This window comes from Tursiops truncatus, chromosome Y (genome assembly GCF_011762595.2).
Source record: "Tursiops truncatus isolate mTurTru1 chromosome Y, mTurTru1.mat.Y, whole genome shotgun sequence".
Classification (NCBI taxonomy): domain Eukaryota; kingdom Metazoa; phylum Chordata; class Mammalia; order Artiodactyla; family Delphinidae; genus Tursiops; species Tursiops truncatus.
In genome coordinates, this window is record NC_133428.1 from 6,979,362 (window position 1) to 7,003,092 (window position 23,731).

The window sequence follows — 23,731 nt, forward strand, 5'->3', positions numbered from 1 at the left end:
AGCCTTGCTTCCTTGGATGAATCCACTGATCCCAGCTGATGATCTCGCACGTTGCTGGGCTCTGAGGGCTCCCATGTTGTGAGGTCAGTGTGTCTGTGGTCGGGGGACACCCGTCTCCCGTCTTCTGTGTGATGTCCTTGGCGGTGGTGTCAGGGGGATGCCGGCCTCCCAAGAGGAGCTGGCAGTGGTTACCCCTTGCTCTGTTTTCTGTAAGGGTGTTCAATATCGGTATCATTTCTTCCTAAAAATGCTCTGTAGGATCTAGGCAGGGGGTGAATCTGGTCTCCGTTCCTCTTTTGTCTGGAAGCATACCTCCCTGGGTGTCGAGTCCCAGACCACAGCCCATTTGAACAAACGTCAGCTCCTTTCCGTCCTACAGACTACACGCTGTCGTCACAGAGCAGCGTAGAGATCAGCGTTGTCAGACAAGTCCAGAAACTTAAGAGCAGACTTCCAGAAAACTCCTTTGCCAGAGGGGAAGCACCATGAGCTGTCTGAGATCGCTCAGACCGCACGAGGAGGCTGGCACTAACTCGTCTCTAGCCGCCGCCGTCTGGGGGCCTCGTGTGCACGTGGCCTGGCCGCCTCTGGGCCTTTCAGGAGCCGGGACAGGAGATGGGCCAGTGCTGAGGTGACTCTGTAGCCGGGTTGCAAAGCTGATTGTCGGGAATCGTTATTTTATCTGCATCGACGCTAAATTGTGGACAGTACATCACGTCTTAGTTTTCCTGGCCAGCTTTTGGCTCCGAGCTCAGAGAATCATGGGATGAGCAACATGGGGAGGGGGTGCTGGTGGCAGGGATCAGCTGTTCTCTGCTGTCTCGGGGACTTCAGGCCTCCGCGGAGACCCGGGGCCTCAGGGGTGCCCGTGGCCTGCTGCCAGCCCCAGGGTCTGCACCGCCGGCGTTGGGCGCCGTCCATACCGGGCGTGGCTGAGAGGAGTTTTCACAGGTGTTTTGCCAGCGAGGGGCCGCCCCCGGCCCCCATGGCTCTTTCTGTTCCTCGTGACAGTGTCTCCAGCCTGGCTGGTGGCTCAGGTTCCGGAGCACCAGGGCCTGGGCTGAAGGAGGGGAAAGAGAGCCGGTGATGCTGTGTCTGCACGTGCCGAGCGCCCGCGTGGTTCTAGACGCTGCCTCGGTGGGTGTGCTGCTCTCAGAGCAGTGGCCGCGGGGGGCAGATGTTCCCCGTCTGTGGAGCGGCCCGGAGCCGCCAGTCCTGCGCAGGGTCAGCTGCCTACCTGAGCCAGGCCCACTCCACCCCGTGGCCTGCGGCCTGTTTCCTCACCTGCTCCCTCTGTCCGGGGCTGTCCTGCAGGTGAGCCCTTGCTCTGGGGCAGAAACGTTACTGAAGGTTGCTGGGGGCCTCAGTCTCCCTCTCTCCTGAGCTACATTTGAGCGTTGGAGGAGCTATGGATTTTTCCCCAGTTTACCTAGAAGTGAAGAAATGAGTAAAATATTCCTTTTTTCTACTTGGATTAAATTTCTGGTTTGTAGCCTACACGCTGTAGCCTGTAGTCTGGTTTGTAGCCTACACGCTGTAGCCTGTAACCTACACATGAGGGGTCTTGGGGACTCTCTCGGCGTCGGTTTCATGCCCCCTCAGCACTGCAGTTGACGCACGTGTACCAGCATCGCTACAGAAACTTAAACAGAAAAGTTGAGAGCTGACTTGGAAAGGTAGAGTCTGTATGGTCGGGAGGCCCTGCGGGCAGGGCCTGCCCAGGTGTGTAGTTCCTGTGCTGCCCCACCTGCCCTTGTGCTCATCTCTCACGCTCAGTGCAGCAGCGCCGAGCTTTGCTGTGAAAACTCACCCCTGGGCTTAGCAGCCCCTGTGTTCTCGGCAGTCTGTGTTCCCCAGTCTGTGCCGGCACGGGACCTGCGGCCATCCCCTGGGCTGGTTGGCCAGGGCCAGGCACAGGGACAAGCCCAGGTCTGGGGCAGGACACATGCTCTGCCTTCCCCTGGGAGGAGCAGCATAGAAGGGGCCCCCAGTGGAGGACCTGGACAGTTTCTCAAGCTACAGGAGGAGCACCTCTTCCCTGGGGCTTGCAGGGGAGGGGGAACGAGAGTGAGCCTGCAGGTGTGGCTGTTCCTGGCACAGACGCAGCGCGGAGTGACAGGGCTGCGCCTGGGTCCGGAAGCCTCCCTGAGCCACTGGTGACCCGCTGCCGACACCGTGAAATCAGAAGTTTGTCCTGAACCTGGTCCCTGCCCGGGGCGTGGTATTGGGGGCCTTCCTGCGTGTTGTGTCCAGGTCTGGACAGGGCAGAACTTAGGCCCTGTGGCCCTACACCAGCTAGGCTGGTTCTGTGGCCACGTTGCGGGGCATACACTGCCCCGTCTGCGTGTCTGGAGAACCAGAGGGGTCGCCAGCCAACCTCTGAATCTTTGAGGATGTTCTGGGAATGGGAAGAAGGACAAAATAGGGTAAAGAGATGGGAAAGAGGCAGAGGGGAAGGACAGGAGAGAGGGCAGCCCCCTGAACAGGAGTTTGAAGAGGAATTTGGGGCGGGGTGTTGGTGCAAATGAAAGAGGAAGCGGGTCTGAGAGGCTGCAGCCCTGTGATCCCAGCTAGGGGACACGCCGGGAAGGGCAGATCCCAGCTAGGGTTAGGACAGAATACGGACACAGTAAGAAGTCAATGTTGGGGAGGGACATGAACAGGCCGGGCCCAGGGGACTCCAGGGCAGGGACCCCGCGCTGCATGATGCTGTAATGGCAGGCTGGGCCCAGGGGGCTCCAGGGCAGCGACCCTGCGCTGTGTGATGCTGTAATGGTGGACACACGTCACTGTGCGTTTGTCCAGACCCACAGAATGTGCACCACCACGATGTGCCCTAGGGGGAACCGTGGACTTCTGTTCATAGCAGCATATCAGTATGGGGTCATCCTGTGTGCTCATCGCTGTAACAGATGCAGCACCCAGTGCGGGGTGTTTGTGACAGGGAACCTGGGCTCCGCAGGGGAAGCACACGGGAGCTCTGTACTTTCTGCCCAGCGTCTCTGTAAAACAAAAGCTACCCTCCCCCCAAAAAAAGTCCATTAGAAAGACAAGGAGGGGGGTGGATGGGTGAAGTGCCTTTCGACCCCGAGGTCATCTCCCAACATCTTTGTCTGGGGCTGAGGGAAGGGGGCAGGGAAGGTCAGCTTTGGCCGGAACAGGCGTTCCTGGGGTCCTGGGATTTCAGGGGTGGGACATGCAGGCCTGATCTAGACGGTATGTGGGGGAAAAGACCACCCAGAGGGGGGGCCTGGCTCTGCTGCTGGTTCATCCTCGTGTCAGGGGCTGAGTCGCATGCTCTCATCGCTCACATGACACGACAGTATGCATCGTCTGTGTCGTATTCCACACCACTCACACCATCTATGTCATCTGCGTTCCACTACACCCTACACAGCCGTGTACGACAGGGCGAGAGCAGTAAGACCCTGAATTCCACCCCAACCCCGAGTTTAAACAAAGGCCGTCAGAGCATCCTCTGCCGGTTAAGTGTATCTTCTCAACTCCTGAAGGGCTGGTGGGTGCCCCCTTCGTTTGGGGCCGTTTTCCCGACGTACCAGCTCTTGGGCCGCACGTGGGCTGTTGGGCGGGCGCGGCCGGGATGCCGGCTGCGGGCTCTGTAGCAGGGTCCGCTTAGTCCTGGACAGGCTGCCCTTGTCCGGAGCGAAGGCCCACCCTCCCAGGAGCCGGCAGGCGGCGTCTCCAGGTCCGCTGCCCTTGCCGGCCTGCCTACAGGCTGAGCTGAGGGAGTCTCTCGGCGGGAGAGCAGCTCCGCGCGCAGCAGGCCAGCTCGGGGCGGGCGTCCAGCGCTCCGTCCAGCACCACGGAGCACAGCCCGGGCCACGGGAGGGGCCGCGCGTCCGCCACGCCTCCCCTGCCCCCGCCGCGTGCGCCCGGCCGGCCCCGACTGAGGAATGCGCGCGCCCGAGGCCCGGCCCCCAGAGCGCCGGCCAGCGACGCATGGAGCGCGCTGAGCCCGGCCGCCCGGACCACCCCGACCCCGCCGGCCCCGGCCAGCCGCAGCTCCAGTCCCGCGAACGCGCCCGGCCCGGGCCCCGGCGGCCCATGCGAGCCGACATGCGGCTCCGGGACCTGTCCCTGCGCCAGGACCCCGACCTGCGGCAGGAGCTGGCCTCGCTGGCCCGCGGCTGCGACTTCGTGCTGCCCTCCCGCTTCAAGAAGAGGCTCAAGGCCTTCCAGCAGGTGCGGCGGGCGGGTCCGCTGCGTCCGCGGGCCCCTCGCCCCTCTGGCGAGGTCGGGGTGGGGGGCTGCCTGGGCTCGGGGGGCTCCACCTGCGCCCATGCGCGGCACCCCTGGAACAGCGCCCGTGCGCGCAGAGAGCAGGTGTGCCCGTGCAGTTTGTCAGGGAAAGCGCTGTGAAGGGAGCCGCCAGCATCTCTTTTCCTGGAGTTCTAGCAGCGGATACCCCGGGCGCGGCGCGGGGCAACGTCGTGGTGCGTCTTGCGCGAGGCGGGGAGGTGTCGACCTCGGGCAGTAGGAGGCTTCGGGACTCGACCCTCCGCAGGTGCGCAGCGAGCCTCCCCGTGTCGTTGGAGCGTGTGGCGCCCTGGGTAATGACAGCGCAGCGCTGTTGGAAAGGAGAGCGCGGTTTGCCGCGAGCGCCTGTGTTGTTTTAAGGGCTTTATCGCAGGCACGTACCAGCCGGAGCGCCCTTCTCCGCGGCTTCAGTGACGACTCGGCTTGTAAACATCACGGTGCTTCTCCTCAGCGCGCACAGAAGCAAACCCCGTGTCTGTGCCTCGTGTGTGCTTTGTAAATTCGTGTAAGGGGACCATGGAGTTGAAAAGCCATGGCCACCTGGGACCTTCCGGCAAGTGGAGGTTCTGCTGCCTCACGGATATTCGGCACATTAATCACTTGTATTTTCGCCCAGGCGAGGAGTGAAAGGTCATCTCGTGGCCAAAAAAAAATCACATCGAATCAAGCCAGGCTGTTTGGGGTAGGAAAAAAGACCTGCTTTTTGCTGGTAGTGTAACTGGATTTTTTTCCTGGGATCATGTCTCAACTTTTACAGGGCTTCTGGTACTTTTCTGTCTGACCTCTATCCTTCAACTTGTGAAATTCTGTCTGCAAGTGGCTGATGCATGTGTGTTTGTTGCTTGTGGAGAAGGAAAGTCTGTTTAGAATCTGAACGTGGAGACCTTAAAGTGGACTCAGCTAAGGGTGATCTTCTTCAGAGAGGAGGTCTGAGGTTTGCTGGTTACCGTTTGTGTGCGTGGCGCACACATGGTGCACACAGGCTGCGCCGGGGTGTTCCCTGGATTGGGGAGCCCTTCCCTCTCCCCCCATGGCGGCTGTGACTTGATCTTGGTTGGGGGGGGGGGGTCCTGGCTCCACGCAGAACTGTTCATGAAAGCCTGGTTGTTCCAGGATGGCTGTTGGTCTTACAGAATCACTTTTTGGGATACGCGATTCACGGTTGCCTTTAAGAGGTAGAAGTTTCACCTTACAGCAGATGTGTTCCCGTGACGTTTCCCACAAACGTCCGCACGCACTGCGTGGAGTGAGTGCTTCTTGGGGCGGGCATCGGGGGAGTGTCCGGGAGGAGAGTTTTCCTGGCTCCCTTCGCCCCTTGGTGTTTGAATGTGGACTCGGTGCAGAGCCGTGGGTGGTCGGCAGACCTCAGGGCATGGGGAGATGGGGGGAGGGTGGAAGGAGATGGTGGGGGGCGTGGGGAGATGATGGGGCGGAGGGCAGCTGGGGAAGGTGTGGGGAGGAGGGCATGTGGAGATGGGGGTGTGGCCGGAGAGGATGGCCTGAGGGAGGTGGGGTTGGCCTTGTGGGCAGACGGGGACTGTGGAGGGATGGGGGGGCGCTTCGTACATGCCGGCCCTGCTGCCAGCTTGGGGCGTCCGCGCTGGTTTCGGGGCCAAGGGAAGGTGTGCAGCGAGGCTGTGTCATGCGTGGGAGGCTGTCCTGCCCCTGCGGCCTGTGTCCGCCTGCCTGCCCTGCCTGTGGCGCCCGCGCCTTGCGCGCTCTGAGCAGCCCCAAGGCCCCCAGGTCATCCACTGCGACGTCCCTCAGACCTCGTCACAAGCCCTCAAGGGCCCGCTATGGCCGTGCTGCCCACCCTGTCCAAGCCGGGTCCTGACGCTCCGTCCCCCGGCGCTTGACTCTCGGGCTCTGCACACGCTCTCCTCCGCTGTCACCGTGCTCTGGTCCCGCTCACGCCCGTCCAGCTGCCCCGTGGGGTCCTTCAGGTGGATGCACGGGGCACCAAGAACCCAGCGCAGCCGCCCCCGGGGGACAGTGCTGGGTGTTGACCTGATCTCTCCTCCACACGGCGACAGCCTGGCCTGGGGACTCTGACCGTCTCAGACACCGCGCGGGGTCATGGCCCCGCGCAGGGTGGGCCCTGAGTACCCCCTTGACCCATGCTCCCAGGACCCAGGGGTCAGACGTGGGCTCCCGGGTCCCTGAGCCCACGGATGTGACCCCTCACGCCGCCCCCCCGTCCCGTCCATGCCCCCAGCCCTGCCTTCCGGCCCTGTGGGGCCCCAGCGTCCTCTGGCCGGGGGTGCAGACCCAGCCGACGTCTCAGGACCCTGCCTCGTGGACGTGGAGCCCCGGCCTGTCCCCTCACGGCAGCCGCCCTGCTCAGCCCAGCTCCTCGTGGGTCTGAGACTTGGCTCTCCAGCCACCTTTTCTCCCCTGGAAACCTCCGTGGCTCATGTGGCCTCTCGACGCCGGTCCCTCTCCTGTGGTGGCTAGAGGACTTATGAACAAACCCACGCGCAGGGCCAGCCGTTCTCATCTTTGTTTTGGCGCCTCTGCTTTAAACTTTCACATTTGGACTCTTGCTGTCCGTCCAGCGGGCCCTTGGCAGGTCTAGCCGGGGAGCCTGCCGCCAGCCGGTGGGGAGGGGCCCTGGGGTCGGAGGAGAAGCAGCTCCGGCCTGCAGGGCCTCCCAGCCCAGCGGTGGACTCTGGTGGGCGCCATGCCCGCCTGTGTCCCTGCGCCGCCCGCCGGGCTTGGCCGCTGCCCCTGGGTCTCGGCTCAGATGGGGCCGGCCCGCTGGATGCTGCCCCCGGGCTGTGCCGCACTTGCCCTGCATCCTGCCCTGGCAGAGTCGGAGCCACGGTCGTTTCCGCCACCCCAGCTAGTGTGTCTGCCCGACGGGGCGCTGGCCGTGCGAGACTGCGTTTAGAGAAGGCTGGCCTGGGCGCTTGCTTGTGCGGGCCCACCTCCCGGGGCCCCTGCCGCTGCGCAGGGATGGCCGTGCTTTCCCATGAGGCCGAGTTTTCAGCCCGCCTGTGTTCTGGGGGCCCCGGGCGTCTCCGTGATGTCTGGAATCGTGATGAGTCAGGCAGCTCTGGTGTCCGTGCGGGCGACAGAAATAGCTCTTTGCAAGCAGGTGTCATCTTGACCGGTGCCCGGGTGACAGCCGGGAGGCGGGCGTCAGGCGTGTCGCTGGGAGGGAAGCTGCCCTGCTCTGGGAGCCGAGTGCCCCACCTGCTGTGTTGGCTTCTGAGAGGCTTCAGCCCTGCTTGAGAATCCTCCCTGTGTGTCTGTCTGTCTCACACACACACACACACACAAACACACATACACACACACACGTATTTGTGCCACGTCCGCTTTCATTGTGGACGTCCAGCCTGGACGCAGGTAGCTCAGGAAACAGCCCCCGTGGTCCCCTCCGGCTCTGCTAAGGCCTGTTTGGGGCCTGGAGGTGGCCGGCTCCCAACAGCGCCCTGTGTGCTGGAAAAGAACGTGTGTCCCGCAGCTGTGCCGGCCGCGCTCTATTTATGTCCCAGAGATTACACTGTAAATCTCTCGTGTCCGTGCCCAGCTGTTTGTTTTTCCGTCATCCGGTGGTCTGTCAGGGGTGGCGGGGGAGCGGGCCTGGCCTGCCTCTGTGCCGCGTCCCTGCATTTCCCCAGCACCTTGGCTTGGTGGGCGCCGAGGCTGTGCTGGGGCAGCGGTCAGCTCCGGGTCGCAGAGCTTCCCGTGATGCACGCCCAGTGTGGTGTCCTGACCATGTCTGTCACATCCAGAGTTTCTACCCTATCTGGGCATGAATCTGACGATGCCAGCCTTCTTTTTGTCACTGTTGGCTGCTATATCTTTTTCCACTTGTTAAAAGTTTTCCACTTCTGTGTCCTTATATCTTACACGTGTTTCCTGTAAGTCAGTCTTACTTTCTTTTTTCCGTCTGATCTTTGTTTTTTAATTGGAACATTTCATCCATTTACATTTATAAGGACTATTAATCCATTCTGATTTATTTTCACGGTCTTATTTATGTTTCTTTTTATGCTCTCCTTTCCCTCTTTTTTATCTTTCCCTCGCCGGAGCACTTAATACTAGCTTACTGCTCATCTTACAACGTCAGGTGTCATCTTCGTTTCTTTAGGTACAGAGTGAGTATCTTTACCCTCCAGCTCAAAACCTTCAAACCCTTCACTGCCGGCAGCCTCTCATTTCATGTTGTTGTCCTGAGAGAGTCTTTAAAGAGAGGTAAAGCAATATTCTCATTCCCGATGTACGTGGAGGGCGTGTGCGTGGACTTACCCATGTAGGCACCATGTTCCTTGCCCTTCGTCCCATCTTGCAATTCAGACCTTCCATTTGGGAGCGCGTTGCTTCCTGCCTGAGCCCAGTTCTCCTGGGAGGGGCCTACGAGGTGACCGTGGGGCAGGCGCCACGGAGCTGGTGACGTGGGGAGAGCTCCCTGCTCTCAGGAGGCGAGGCTCCACTCCGCCATGTCCTTGGCGGCTTCATTTCCCTTCGCTTCCCGGTGGCTGGTGAGGGCGGCGTCCCCATCCTGACAGCGGAGAAAATAGCGCGTGTTGTTGAGCGGCACCTTGTCTGTATGTGTCTGCGGCCGTGGCTTGGCAGGTGGGGTGCCTGCCCTGGGACCAGCCGGCCCAGCTGCTTCGGCGGTGGGCGATGGTGGCACCCGGCGCTGAGTGCCGCCGCGCCGCGGAGGATGCCAGAGGCGTCAGTGCAAGCCAGCAGCCCTTTCCACAGGCGTGAGCCATGAGCTGCTACAGGTGACAGCCCAAGACATGGGGCCTGCGCTCCATCCTGCCCTCCAAACACAGGCGAGGAAAACTGAACCCGCCCAGAGGAGGGAAACCGGAGGAAACATTCCCCAGGTGAAGCCTGGGCGTCCCCAGGTGACGCGTGAACCCTCGAATCTCTCCGTCCTCGGGACCGGCGCTGGGTCTTGCTTCCCTTGCGGCTGTTCTTTGCCGCCGTAGGTGGGCATCACAGCCCAGAAGCTCTGCCCCGAAACCAAATCCCAGAGCCAGGACGTCCTAGGGCTGGGAGGAGGGGGTCAGCCTCTGTCCCTGGGCGCCGACAGGGCCGAGTCTGAATGGAACGTTAGGCGTCCCGCGGCCCCTCCCGGGGCAGGGGCTCCTCCGGGGCCTGTCCTCCCGCCTCCTGCCGTCTCCCCACCCCATCCCCGTGCTGTCGCTGCCCCAGCCCGTGGCCATGCGGGTCCTCAGGGCGGCCTGCTGCGCCTCTCCTTCCCCTCCGGGCGCCTCCCATCTCCCGCTCGCCTCTCAGGACTGAGCCAAGTCTGAACGCAGCCCCTCAGGATTGTGTTGGCCCCGTGGTGATCACAGAGCTCGTCGCCCAGTGTCCCCAGGCTGCCACACGGACCTGGTACAGCCGACTCATGACGGCTCCACCTCCTCTTGGTACGGTCACTGTCCCGTGCAAGGTCGCCAAGCACTGAACAGCTGCCTCCTCAGCTGGGGCCTCAGGAAACACAGGAGACGTGGGGCATCCGCGATGTGACAGAAGGGGACGCGGGACATCCCCTATGTGGCTGACGGGACAGGGGACGTCCCGAGGTGTGACCGAGGGGACGCGGGATGTCCCTGATGTGACCGAGGGGTCGCGGGACGTCCCGAGGTGTGACCCAGGGGACGCGGGAGGTCCCTTACGTGACTGAGGGGACGCGGGATGTCCCTGATGTGACCGAGGGGTCGCGGGACATCCCGAGGTGTGACCCAGGGGTCGCGGGAGGTCCCGAGGTGTGACCGAGGGGACGCGGGAGGTCCCTGATGTGACCGAGGGGTCGCGGGAAGTCCCGAGGTGTGACTGAGGGGGACACAGGAGGTCCCTGATGTGACCGAGGGGTCGCGGGAGGTCCCTTATGTGACTGAGGGGACGCGGGATGTCCCTGATGTGACCGAGGGGTCGCGGGAGGTCCCGAGGTGTGACTGAGGGGACACAGGAGGTCCCTGATGTGACCGAGGGGTCGTGGGACATCCCGAGGTGTGACCGAGGGGACGCGGGAGGTCCCTGATGTGACCGAGGGGTCGCGGGAAGTCCCGAGGTGTGACTGAGGGGACACAGGAGGTCCCTGATGTGACCGAGGGGTCGCGGGAGGTCCCGAGGTGTGACTGAGGGGACACGGGAGGTCCCTGATGTGACCGAGGGGTCGTGGGACATCCCGAGGTGTGACCGAGGGGACGCGGGAGGTCCCTGATGTGACCGAGGGGTCGCGGGAAGTCCCGAGGTGTGACTGAGGGGACACAGGAGGTCCCTGATGTGACCGAGGGGTCGCGGGAGGTCCCGAGGTGTGACTGAGGGGACACGGGAGGTCCCTGATGTGACCGAGGGGTCGTGGGACATCCCGAGGTGTGACCGAGGGGACGCGGGAGGTCCCTGATGTGACCGAGGGGTCGTGGGACATCCCGAGGTGTGACCGAGGGGACGCGGGATGTCCCTGATGTGACCGAGGGGTCGCGGGAAGTCCCGAGGTGTGACTGAGGGGGACGCCTGCTGTCTCCTACTGTGTTGCGGGTGGAGAAGCGGCCTGAGTTGCAGGCTGTAGGAGTGACGTCCGCTCACAACGTTAGAATCAGTGCACAGCGTGACTCCTGAGGGCCGTGTGCTGTGTCTCGGCTGCAGGTTGGTGGCGGGGCCCCTGGTGCTTGTGGGCGTGGAGCTGTGCTGTGTGAGCCTGGTTGGGGCAGCTGGGACGGGGGCACCCCGCCGTGAGCACACCGCCACCGCGCCCCGTCCTTGGCTGTGCGGGCCTGGCTGCCCGGCCCAACCCCCTGGACGTAACCACCCCTGGAGGGGCGGTGCTACCTGTGAGCCCCTCTCCTGCGTTTGCCTTCCATCTGCTTTTCCACGCGTGTCTCTGGATGCCCAGGGGCCGTGGGCTCCGTGTGTCCCTAGTGCCCTGGGTGCGCTGAGTTTCCCAGACCTCGTTGGCGGGCGTACCCCTCGCCGTCCCCTCTCTGGAACACCTGGTCACTCCCCGTCCCCCGCCGGTCCCGTGGCCTGAGGCCTTGGGTGCTCATCCCTCGCTCCAGCGCTTCCCACCAGGACCCTGGGCTCTTTCTGCTGCGTCACGGTGTGTCCTCGTGTCCCCAACCACAGGGAATCAGGGGTGTGCCCAGGAGGTGGGCCGTGGGCTGGACTGTGCGTCCCTGCCCCTGCCCATCAGGGATGCCGGATGCAGGCCGCGACTCGGGGCAGCTGTTTCTGGCACCTGGGAGGCCTTCCCGGGTCAGCGCAGAGGCACACTGCACATCCTGCAGGGGGACAGTGCCCCACAGTCCAGGGACAGCAAGCCTCACCGCGTGCAGCCACCCTCCCGGCCTCCCCAGACCTGCCCAGTCCCAGCGCGCCCACTCCCAGCAGGTGCTTCCTGAGTGGTTCCACTGACTGGTCCCGTCTACTCAGGGGCATTGGCGAACGCAACCCTCCTTTGCATGCGTGGTGCACGCTTCTGACCTGTGACTGCACCGAGCTCACGGGTCACCCCGTCGGCCACCGGGCAGACATCCTGACACTGCCGTTTGGAAGGCGCGGTGTGGCTCCAGGATGGCTTCCGGGCGCTCCCTGTGCCAGGATGCTGAGCCCTCGGGGCTGTGGTGCTTTCTGAGGGCCGTGCCCAGCCACGGCGCTGGCCTCACATCCCGTCCACAGGGAAGGGCGGTGTGGGGACAGGCGGTTCCAGGCGCGAGACGCAAACGAGGGGACAGCCCGCCTGTGCCGACCTTGGCCTCCCGGGAGGGCAGGAGGGCAGGTTCTCTCAGCAGCCGTCCTTGTCCTGAGGGGTCACACCCGAGGCAGGATCGGGGAAGCAGGGCCGTGTGTGTGGCGCTCCGCCACGGGCCCGTCACCTCCCGTGTCTGCAGTCAGCCCGGTGATGGTCTGGGCGTTCTGTCCGCAGTCGGGTTCGCTGGGCTCGGGGCAGCCGCTCTGGTCCAGCCCGCCTCTGCTCAGTACGCACCGGCGGGAAGCAGGTGCTCACCGTGCTGGGTCCTCACTGCTCTCTCTCTCAGGTCCAGACGAGGAAGGAACAGCCCCTGCCGCCCGCTGCCAGCCTGAGCATCCCCACGTTCTACTTCCCCCGAGGCCGCCCGCAGGACGCGGTGAACGTAGACGCCATCATCGCCAAGATCGAGAGGACTTTCGCCCAGTTCCCGCACGAGAGGGCCACCATGGGGGACATGGGCAGAGTGGCCAAGGTGGGTGTATGCGCGTGGGGACGTGGCCTGCGGTCCCCCTGCGGTCGTGGCCTCACACTGCCTGACATTCCCTGGGGCCTGAGGTTCTCTGTTAGTCCAGCGGTTTGGACTTGGTGCTCCTACCACAGGAGCTGAGGCCCGACCCCCGGCCTCGGAATCGGGATCCCACAAGCCACACGGCACTGAAAAAAAAAAAAAAAAAAAGGCAAAGCAGGGCAATAAGAAAGAATAAAAACTAAAATAAAATTCGAAAAATAAAAATATTGTAAAATTAAAAATAAAACAACAACAACAAGGCAAAACAGAACCACGACAGCAGAAAAAAGAAAAAAGGGGCTGGAAGAGGCCTGAGGGGCGGGGCTTAGGCCCAGCACAGCGGGAGGGGCCCTGGAGGGCTGAGGGGTAGGCCCAGGACCCCGGCAGGCTCGCCAGGGCCCGAGTGGTCGGGGGAGACGCCGGCCACGCTCCCCTCTGACCCCCTGATCCCCCTCCCATGTGGGAACCCCTCCCCTCCCCGCCCGAGGGTGCTGGTCCCATCCCACCTCCACTTTTCCTCCCCTCCTCCTTCCCCTCCACGTCCTGCCCAGTTGCTTGGGGATCCCTCCCTTCCCTTTAGATGTCTGAGGCCCCACCGGCACCTGGCCGGCGCCCCGTTGTGAGGAGACGCGAACTCCGCCTCTTCCTGTGCGCCGTCTGGACCCCTCCTCCTCCAGGGTGTTTACTGCCCCCTCTTTAACTCGTGTCTGTTAGAATGAAGCTGTCTGTTCCCTTGTCTGTCCCTTCAGGGGAATTCTCTTGGTCTGTTAACTGCGAGTGGTTTCTCTGCTTCTTGTACTTAACGTTTCTCTTACTCTGTGAGTTTAGGAGAAACAATTACGTGTTGTAGTCTTGGGAGGCTATTTTATGTGGGACTCTGCCCCTTAATATTTTGGGCACAAGGGCAGCTTTTAGTTTGCATGCTTGCCACCTCTTTCCTCAGCGTGTGCTTGCTGTTACCCCCGTAATAGGGGTGTGCAGGGGCCGGCAGCCCGTGCGCACTCCCGGGGCCCCTACCATCAGGGGCAGTGATTGGCGCTTGCTGACAGGTCTCTCCGCAGGGGCGGTGGCCCGCGCGCGCTCCCAAGGCCCTCGCCGGGCAGGGACAGTGATTAGCACCTGCTCGCCGGTCTCTTAGGCACAGTGGCAGCCGGCCTGCTCCCAGGATGGCAGGGGCAGTGATTGTTGCCTGCTCCCTCATCTCTCGCAGCAGCGGTGGCTCACGCCCACCCCGGGGCTCGTGTAGGCGGTGTGCTGTTGCCTGAGAGCGTGCGCGCTTGGGGAGAGAAGCTTCTTCAGTGGTCCCGCCGTTCCCCTTGCACATCCCCCAACAATCGTGCCTTGCCTCTCTGGGGGGACCCAGGCTTCTTCCACGTACACCCTCCATGGCCACACTCCAGCCCCTTCAGGATGTCTCCACGCAGCCAACCCCCGTCCTCTCCCCGGGTCTGACCTCTGAAGCCCAAGCTTCAGCACCCAGCCCCCCCCCCCCCCCCCCCGCCCCAGTGGACGGGTGTCTCAGTCTGGGGAGCACAGGGCAGCAGTGACCACCGTATGTGCAGGTCACTGTCTGCGTTGCCTTTCTCAGACCTGTTGTTGTGCTCTCTCTGAGGCCCTGAAGCTCCCCCTTGGTCCACGCTGATCTCCCTGCCGGCGAGGGCACTTTCCAGGGTGCAGGAACCTTTCCTCTTCCACAGCTCCCTCCCTGGGGCCCAGGTCCTGTCCCCATTCCTTTCTCTCTCTCTCTTTTTCTCTTCTTTGTTTTGCCCTGCCTGGTTCCGTGGGAGATTTTCTTGCCCTTTCTGAAGTCTGAGGTCTCCTGCCAGCGTGCAGTAGGCGTCCGGTGAGAGCTGTTCCGCACGCAGGTGGGTTGTTCTTGTATTTGTGGGAGGATGTGAGTTCCATGTCCTCCTCCTCCTCCGCCGTGATCGCTTTCCTCCACATTTTCCTCTTTGAGTTTTAATTTCCTTTAATGTTACTGCTTTATTAAGGGTTTTAATTTCTGGGGTCACTTTTGGTCATTTATGCTTTTTTCTAAAACAATCGTTGGCATGATTATACATGTATTATTCTAAAGCTTTTCCTTATCTTCTCGTATGATTCTTTTAAAATTTTTGTTTTCTTTTGGAGTATAGTTGATATACAATGTTGTGTTAGTTTCAGGTGTACAGCAAAGTGATTCACTTATACATATATCTATTTCTATTTCAGAATTTTTTTCCCACTTAGGTTATTACACGATATTGAGTAGAGTTCCCTGTGCTATACAGGAGGTCCTTGTTGATTATCTGTCTTGTATGTAGTAGGGTGTATATGTTAACTCCAGACCCCTAATTTATCCCTCCCCGTTGCCTTTCCCCTTTGGTAGCCATAAGTTTGCTTTCTTTGTGAGTCTGTTTCTGTTTTGTTAATAAGTTCATTTGTATCATTTTTTTAGATTCCACATATAAGTGATATCATATGGTATTTGTCTTTCTCTGTCTCACTTACTTCACTTAGTATGATCATTTCTAGGTCCATCCATGTTGCTGCAAATGGCATGATTTCATTCTTTTTGATGGCTGAGTCATATTCCATTGTACATATGTACCACATCTTTATCCGTTCACCTGTTGATGGACATTTAGGTTGCTTCCATGTCTTGGCTATTGTAAATAGTGCTGTAACGAACATTGGGGTGCGTTTCTCTTTTCAAATTATGGTTTTCTTTGGATATATGCCCTGGAGTGGGTTAGCTGGATCACTTGGCAACTCTGTTTTTAGGTTTCTGAGGAACCTCCACACTCTTCTCCACAGTGGCTGCACCAACTTACATTCCCACCGGCAGTGTAGGAGGGTTCCCTTTTCTCCACACCCTCCCCAGCATTTATTGCTTGTACATTTTTTAACAGTTGCCATTCTGACCAGTGTGAGGTGATACCTCATTGTAGTTTTGATTTACATTTCTCTGATAGTTAGCAGTGTTGAGCATCTTTTCATGTGCTTTTTGGCCATTTGTATGTCTTCTATGGAGAAGTGTCTATTTAGATCTTCTGCCCAGTTTTCAGTTGGCTTGTTTTCTTTCATACTGAGCTGCATGAACTGTTTGTATATTTTGGAGATAAATCCTTTGTCAGTTGCTTCGTTTGCAAATGTTTTCTCCCACTCTGTGTGTTGTCTTTTTGTTTTGATGATTTCCTTTGCTATGCAAAAGCTTGTAAGTTTAATTAGGTCCCATTTGTTTATTTTTGTTTTTATTTTCATTACTCTGGGAGCTAGGTTCAAAAAGATACTGCTGTGATTCATGTCAGAGTGTCTGTCTTTGTTTTCCTGTAAGAGTTTTATAATATCCAGTCTTACATTTAGGTCTTTAATCCATTTTGAGGTTTTTTTGTGTATGGTATTACACAGTGTTCTAATTTCTTTCTTTTACATGTAGCTGTCCAACCTTCCCAGCACCACTTATTGAAGAGACTGTCTTTTCTCCTTTGTATATTCTTGCCTCCTTTGTCATAGGTTAATTGACCATAGGTGCATGGGTTTATCTCTGGGCTTTCTATCCTGTTCCGTTGAATGTTTTTATGCCAGAACCATACTGTTATGATTACTGTAGCTTTGTAGTGTAGTCCAAAGCCAGGGAGCCTGATTACTACAGCTCTGTTTTTCTTCTCAAGATTGCTTTGGTTATTTGGGGGTCTTTGTGTTGCCATATAAATTAAAAATTTTTTTCTTCTAGTTCTATGAAAAATGTCATTGGTAAATTGATAGGGTTTGCATTGAATCTGTAGATTGCCTTGGGTAGTATATTCATTTTGGCAGTATTGATTCTTTCAATCCAAGAACATCAAGTCTGCACATTTGACCCTTTGTCTTCGTAGGGTTATTTATCTCAGATTCCTTTTGACTAGTCATGCTAGAGGTTAACTTGTATTTTTTCAGATAAGAATCTATCAACTTCATTGAGTACTTTAATTTTTTGTTCATCTCCTTCATGAACCTCTGCTTTCATTTTTGTTACTTTCTTACATTTTTTCTGTTGTCACTTTTTTCCAGCTTCTTGAATTGAACAATTATTTTTCAGTCAGCTTTATTGAGATATAATGGACACAGAGTAACACTCCCCAGTTCTAAGTATACAGTTTGACAGAATTTGATAAAAGTTCACCCCTGTGGATCCACATCACTGGCAAGGTAGGGAACGCTAATCCCCCAGGGACGTCCCTTGGCCTCCTTGATCAGTGGGTGGGGCCAGAGGGCGTGGCTTGGGCATCTGCCCACCCCCGTGGTGGTGCCGTGTACAGGGATCATGGGTGCAGGACCCTGCTTTGCTCCTGGCACCGCAGAAGTGACAGTTAGGTTCTGACTTTTTTGTGTCTTGTTCATAATTTGCCCAGCTGCACGTGTGTGCAGTTATTTTTAGTCCCTTGTAGTTTCTTTGTATCTGTTGCTGGAGGAGATGTTTGTCCACGTGCAAGCCCTGCAGCAAAGCGTCCCAGGTCCTGGCCTACCTCACCGTCACTCCCTGGCCCTATGGTGCTGTTGTTTTGCCTTTTCTAGAATTTCACGTGAATGGGATCATGTGGTGGGTTGTCTTGGGTTTTTCTGGCTCTTTCACCCAGCCTAATCGTCAATGTTCGTCCTTAGCATTTACTGCTAAGTAGCATTCTGTGCACACACGTCCCTCGGTGTATCTGTTTACTGGTGGATGAAAGGTTGTTCCCAGTTTTGTCTCATGAATAAAACTGTTGTCTGTACACGGGATTTGTGCGACACCTTTGCAAGTTCTCTGAGGTGGGAAATGCTGCAGAGTTGAATTGCTTGGTCATCTGGTGACTATATCTTTAATTTTATAAGAAGCTGTAAAACCGTCTTCCAGCGTGACTGTCCGCTATGTGTGTCCAGCCAGCAGTGTGTGAGACGCCAGTTGCTCCTGAGCTGCCAGCACTTGGTGCTGATGCTTCTTAGCTGTAGCCGAGCTGGTGCCTGTGCAGGTCGCTTACTGTGGCTTCGTGTCTCATTTCCCTAATGATGATGTTCAATCCCTGGTTATGTATTTGTTTCTCATCAGCATCTTTTTCTTTTTTTGGCAGCTCTCTTGAGGTATAACTGATGTGAGGTAAACAGTAGATGTTTACTGTGTACCATTTAGTGAGCTTTGATGTGTGTGAATCCCCGTGAAACTATGCAGACAGTCGCGATGAGAAGCATTTCCAGCGTCCCCCAAATTGGCTTCTTTCCAGTCCATCCTGGCCCAGCCCCAGGCCCCCACTGGTCTACTTTCTGTCACTGTGGATTAGAGTTTCCTAGAACTTCAAGTAAATAGAATCACAGAGTAGGTACTTATTTTTTTTAATTGTGGTAAAATTCACATAAAAGTCTGTCAGCACGTTAGCCATTCTAAAATCTAAAATTTAGGGGCCCGTATTACATACACAGTGTTGCACGACCCTTACCGCTGTCTAGTTACAGAGCACTCTCATCACCCCAAAAGACGCTCTGGGCCCCTTGGCATCACTGCGTTCCCCCTCCCCCAGCCCCTGACACCGCTCCTCTGCTTCTTGTCTCTGTGGATTTGCCTGTTCTAAAGCTTTCATATTAATGGAACCAATACACGAATTGTCCTGTGTCTGGCTTCTTTCCTTTACTTGGCGTCATGTCCTCAAGGTCCATCCACGTGGTAGCCCGTGTCAGAGCTTCACTCCTTCTCATGGCTGGGTCATATTCCATTAGGTGCTTGGACCCCGTTCTGCTTATTCACTCACCCATAGATGGGCGTTTGGGTGGTTTCCACCTTTTGGCTGTTGTGAGCAGTGCTGCTGTGAACATTTGACTATGAGTGTTTGCGTGAGGCCCCGTTTTCAGTTCTTTTGGCTGGGGGGCGGCGGTGGTGTGTGTGTGTACACATACCTAGGAGTGGAATTGCTGGGTCATGTGGTAATTCTGTGTTTGACTGACGGAGGGGCCACCCAGCTGACTTCCACGGCAGCTGCGCCATCTTGCGTCCCCACCCGCACGTGTGGGTTCCCGTCTCTCCACACCCTCTGCACGCTTGCTTTTCTCTCTCTTTCACTGTAGCCATTTGTCTTGGTTCAGGCTGATGTACCAAATCCTGCAGACTGGGTGGCTTATAAACAACAGAAGTTTGCTTCTCCTAGTTCTGGAGGCTGGATGTCCCAGATCAAGGTGTCAGCAGGGCTGGTTCTGGTGCGGGCTGTCCTCTGGGGTACAGAAGTTTCTTGCTGTGTCCTCACCCGGAAGAAGCGGTGAGGGAGCTCTCTGGAGTCCCTTTTCTAAGGACACTAATCCCGTTCATAGGGCACCACCTTCATGACCTCATCACCTCCCACAGGCTCCGCCTCCTAATACCGTCACCTCGGGCGGGGGCGGGGGCGGGGGGGGGGGCACAAACATTCAGACCACAGCTCTATCCTATTGGGTATATGGACATAACTTGTTTTCATTTGCACATTTCTAATGACGGACAGTACTGAGTGAGCATCTTTTGAATGTGCCCATTTGTCATTGTATGCCTTCTTCGATGACACGCCTGTTCAGATCATTTGCCCGTTTAGAAATCTGGTGTTTTCTTACTAGTGAGTCATGTGTGCTTTGCATGCATTCTGGGTCCCAGTCCTTTGTCAGAGGTACGTGCAGCAGACGCTGTCTCCCCGCGCTCGCTCGTCTTTCTGCTCTCGTAACAGTCTTTGGAATTGCAAACGTTTTTCATTTTGATTGTGTCCAGCTTTCAGATTTTTCCCCTACTTGGTTTTTGCATTTGTATCCTTGATGAGAAGTGCTGGAAAATCCAAGCCAGTAGGATTTTTCTCCTGTGTTTTCTTCTAAAGGCCGATTCGGGTAACTCTTCCCTTCAGGTCTGTGCTCCACTCTGAGGTGGGCACTGGCACATGTGGGGTAGGAGGGAAGGTGCGTCTCTGCACACGGTGTCCAGTGGCCCCAGACCCACTCGTTGGGCACCTCGTCCTCCCGCTGACTTGCCTCGGCACCTTCTTCCGACGGGAATTGCCGTACGTGAGTCTGTCGCTGGACGCTCTTGGGTGTCGGTGACGGGTTGTCTGTCACAGCGGGACAGCACGGCCCCGCTGCTGTAGCTTCACTGCTGTGTTCGTTTCAGGCAGTGCCGATTTTCCTGCTTCTCTCTGCTTCTCAAGTGCTGAGACTGTTCTGGTGTCTCTGCATTCCCACATGAACTTCAGAATCACCTTCCGCACGTCTGCGCAAGAAGCCTGCTGGGATTCGGCTTGTGATCGTCTGAGTGCGCAGGTGGACTTGGGGACAGTCCACGCCTTTCCAACATCGAGTCTGCTGGGTTGTGACCCCGGCATTTCTCAGACTTCAAGTCATTGTTAATTTCTCTCAGTACCGTTTTGTCATGTTCATCTTTCATCAAACGTACGAATACTTGGGCATAACCCAGTGTTTCCTATCTTTGATGATACCGTCAGTAGCGTTATTTTACTGCAGTTTACGGCTGTTCCTTGAAGTGTACAGAAGTACTGTTGATTTTTGTGTGTTGACTTTGGACGAAACATACTCATCAGATCACTTTTTCAGGTTCCTTAGGCGTTTCTAATAGACGATCACGTCCTCCAGAGATAAAGAGGGTGTCCCCGTTTCCTCTGTAATCTGCGTGTCTTGTATCCTCTTTCCTGCCCTGTTCACTGTGCTGGCCAGGCCTCCCTGAGGACGTTGTGTCAGGGTGTGGGAGCGGCACAGCCCTCCTCCCCGGCCTTAGGGCGCGTCGCTCCCCGCAGACGCGGTGTGGGGGCTGCAGCTGCTCCTGTGTCCTTTACCAGGTTGAGGAACCTAGTTTGCTGAGAGCCCTTGTACTGTGTGAAATCTCGAAGGCGTGTTGAAATTTGCCCAGTGCTTTTCTGCACGTACTGAGGGCTCCTGTGGTTTTTCTTCTTCCCTCGAGCCGTCTTGCGTCTTTGGATGAATCCCATTTCATCATAAATCCTGTCTCTTCCTGCTTACGTGCTTTTGGATCCTGATTGCTTGTGTTTTGTTAGGGTTTAAATCCAGGCTCCGGAAAGACGCCCATCTAGAGATGCCTTGTCTAGTGAGTTCTCTGGTTCGGTAGCAGGGTGGCCTGGCCTCACAGAATTGGTTGGGCTATTGCCCTCTTTTCCAGAGCCACGTGTTTAGAACTGGGCTGGTGTTCTACGTTAAACGTTGGCAGAATTCACAGTGAAGCATTGGGGTTGGACATTCTCTCCCTGGGAAGGTTGTGGACATTGCGTTTGATGGGGTAGTTCCCATCTTTCAAGTGTGTGCCCAGCTCCCGTGACTTGGTGAATTTATTGACACACGTTGTTGATAAGATTCCACACGTTCAGGGTCTGTACTGACTGACGTCCCTCTGCCACTTCTGATGTTGGCATTTGTGTCTTCTGTCCTTGTCCTCAGTCAGCTTGGCCAGAAGTTTTTTTACTTTCCTGGTCTTTTCTGAGAACTAGCTTTTAGTTTTGCTCACTTTTTTGTAATGATTTCCTATCGCATCGATTTCCCGTCTTTATTGTTTCCTCTCTTCTGCTCCCTTTAGGGCTAACTGTTCTCCTTGCAGTTTCTTAACGAGGCAGCTGTGTGCACTCAGCCTTTCTGCTTTGCTCGCGGAAGCACTTAATGCTGTGAACTTCCTTCCGGGCGCTGCTTGACCGGCATCCCAAACATTGTTGATGTGTTGGTTTTTGGGTTTTTTTGTGGTTTTTTTTTTTCCCTTCTCATTCAGTGCAAACTACATTTGTGTTTGTCTTGTAACTTCTCCTTTGGCTGATGTGTTATTTAGAATTTCGTTGTTTTGATTTTCAGCTCCCGCACCTTGTTTAGACATGTTTTGGTTACTGATTTCCAGTTTAGTTCTGTCGTGGGCAGGGGTGCTCTGTCTGGTCTCAGTGCTTCCAGATGTACTGAGACTTGTTTTCTGGGCTGAGGGTGGTCGTCTTGGTAAACGCGCACTTGAAGGCCGTCCAGCCCTTGAGTGTCAGCTTGCTCCCTGGGTTCCGAGCGTGTCCAGGTCCCGGCGTTCCGGCAGCTTCTGCCTGTTCCGTGGGTGAGGGTGCGGCTCCCGATGCTGAGTGACTGCGGGGTTTCCCTGGGGAGCTGTGGGCCGGGGACCATGGCCTTTGTGCCTCTGTGGGCGGCTGTGTCGTGTGAGGACCTCCTGTCCCCAGATCAGCTCCGCCCTCACATCCCTTCTTCTCTCTCGTCATCGCGACACGGCCCTTGTTCTTGCCAGAGACATGCTTCTCGGGAGCCTGCGCGCCCGAGATCAGTGGACCCGCTTCTCTGAACACAGAAAGGGGCAAACGGCTGATCCGTGAAAAGGACAGTCTCTGCTTCCTTTCCCGGCGCACGGAGGCCTCTTTCGGCACACGTGTGGGCTTTGATCTGGGCATCCTGCAGTTCATCCAGTTCTGAGCCCTTCTGCCTGGAGTCAGCACGGAGGGGGGGTGCTGAACCCACAGGGCCGCCCTCATTTCACACGCCAGGCCCGAGTCCGAGGCTGTCACCTGTGTGTCCGTCTGACCAACTCTGGATTCTGGGGGTTCCCACGACCCCCTCTCGAGTTCTGCAGTTTGCTCAGCAGCCCACGGGACTCAGGGAAACACCAGTTCATTATAAAGTGTTCCTTATGAAGGGTATGATGAGGGGTACAGGTGAGCAGCCTGGTGAAGAGGCATCAGGGTGAGGCGTCGGGGGCTCCCTAGTGCAGCAGTCTGTCCCCATGGAGTTGGGGTGCATCTCTGTCCTGGTACGGCGAATTTGTTCCCTAACTTGGAAGGCCCCTGAACCTGCTCCTTTAGGGGATGTTTCAGAGGTTTCATCCCATGGGCATGATCGAGGCTTCCCTCCACCTCTGCCCTCGGCCTCTGCAGAGAATGCTGGGGGGCTGAAAGTTCTAGCTCAGTAACCATGGCGTGGGCTCTTTAAGGACAGCCCCATCCACGACCAAACAGGCTCCCGTCCCCCCAGGAGATTCCAAGGGACTTGGGGGCTCCGTGTCAGGAGCCGGGGGCAGAGGCCAAATATCAGAGCAGAAGACGCTCCTGGCACCAGGTGTTCGTGGTGGGAGCACAGCTGCTCTGGGGCTCCCTCCCTTAGGGGACCCCATGGGGCGCCTGACCGGGAACCGGGCAAAGGCCAGCGCGCACCTGCGCACGGCCTGCACACAGAGTCCTGCACGGGGGACGTCAGATGCCCTGTGCCCCGTGAGCACAGCCAGACCCCAGGCCCCGGCCAGATGCTGCCGTGCTCGGGACAGGCTGTGTGGACGGACGGGGAGCTCTGTGTGTGCGCGGGCGTCGGGGGGTGCCGTAAGGGGCGTGAGGGCGGGGATCGGGGTCACCGCAGGGCTGCTCCTGACGGGGTGACGCGGGCCTCGGCGTGTGCCCGGGTCTCCCGTCACGTACACTAGATAGACGTTACAGACCTGTAAAACCTGACCCTGTCGTGTGTTTTTCCCTTCAGGGTGGCATTTTACCATACTTTTAAACGCGTTTCTTCGTACATCTGGATTTCAGAGTTGGTGCTTCCCGTTCCCTTAGAATGTTTGCAGACGGTCCTGAGAGGTGGCGGACGGAGGTCACAGTGAAAGCGTTAGGATGGGCTCTCCAGCTGCCTGGGGGGTGGGTGGGCTTGGAAGTGCAGGCACCGCTCGTTCTGGGGACGTGAATGCAGGCGTCACCCCACGGGCAAGGGCACAGCTCCTGCTGTGCGGTGGACGGACGCACGGCCGTGGGACAGGACGGTGCCATCGCCCGAGTCCGCCCAGCGAGCTCTCACGTGCCCGCACGCGCACCCCAGGCAAGGTGCCCGAGGCCCCTGGCTCCCCTGTCCCTGCCGCCTGCGCCCTCCCACCCCGGGGAGCGGCCAGTGTCCTCCACGCCCTGACTCACACAGGCCCCTCGGGGCCCTGGCGCCAGCATCCCTGGCAGGAGGCCTCTGCTGCCCGTCGCCCAGGACGCACGCCCGCCTGCGTGGAGTAGAGGCCTTTCCGCCCGCACTGTGCCTGAGCCTCGCCCCGTGGTCCCCGCCCCGGCGTGTGCGAGAAGCCACAGAGCGTCCAGACGCACGGCTCCCGCGCAGCTGGGCAGCTCCCTCCTGGGGCGCCAAGGATAAGGCGCCGGCACGTTCTGGGCCTGGCGCGATGGGCAGGAGTGGACTCCGGTGGTGTCCCCCAGGGCGGCCCCTGGCCACGGGCATGCGTGGCCAGTGCTCGGGTCAGGGGG

General features: G+C 57.9%; 1 protein-coding gene across 5 annotated transcripts in view; it reads left to right on the plus strand.

The window, feature by feature from the left end:
• The window catches only part of PPP2R3B (protein phosphatase 2 regulatory subunit B''beta), a 53,521-nt gene that overhangs the window by 12,026 nt on the left and 17,764 nt on the right, over positions 1-23,731 (plus strand). For 4 of the 5 annotated variants that reach the window (XR_004524687.2, XM_033850206.2, XM_033850204.2 and 1 more), the window contains exon 2: positions 12,282-12,467. The exons of the other annotated variant lie outside the window; for it this stretch is intronic. Coding sequence is in view for 3 of the 4 variants with exons in the window: in XM_033850206.2 (XP_033706097.1) it covers positions 12,282-12,467 (186 nt within the window). In the remaining variant the exon portion in view is untranslated. The remainder of the gene's footprint in view (positions 1-12,281; positions 12,468-23,731) is intronic. 5 annotated transcript variants of the gene reach the window in all.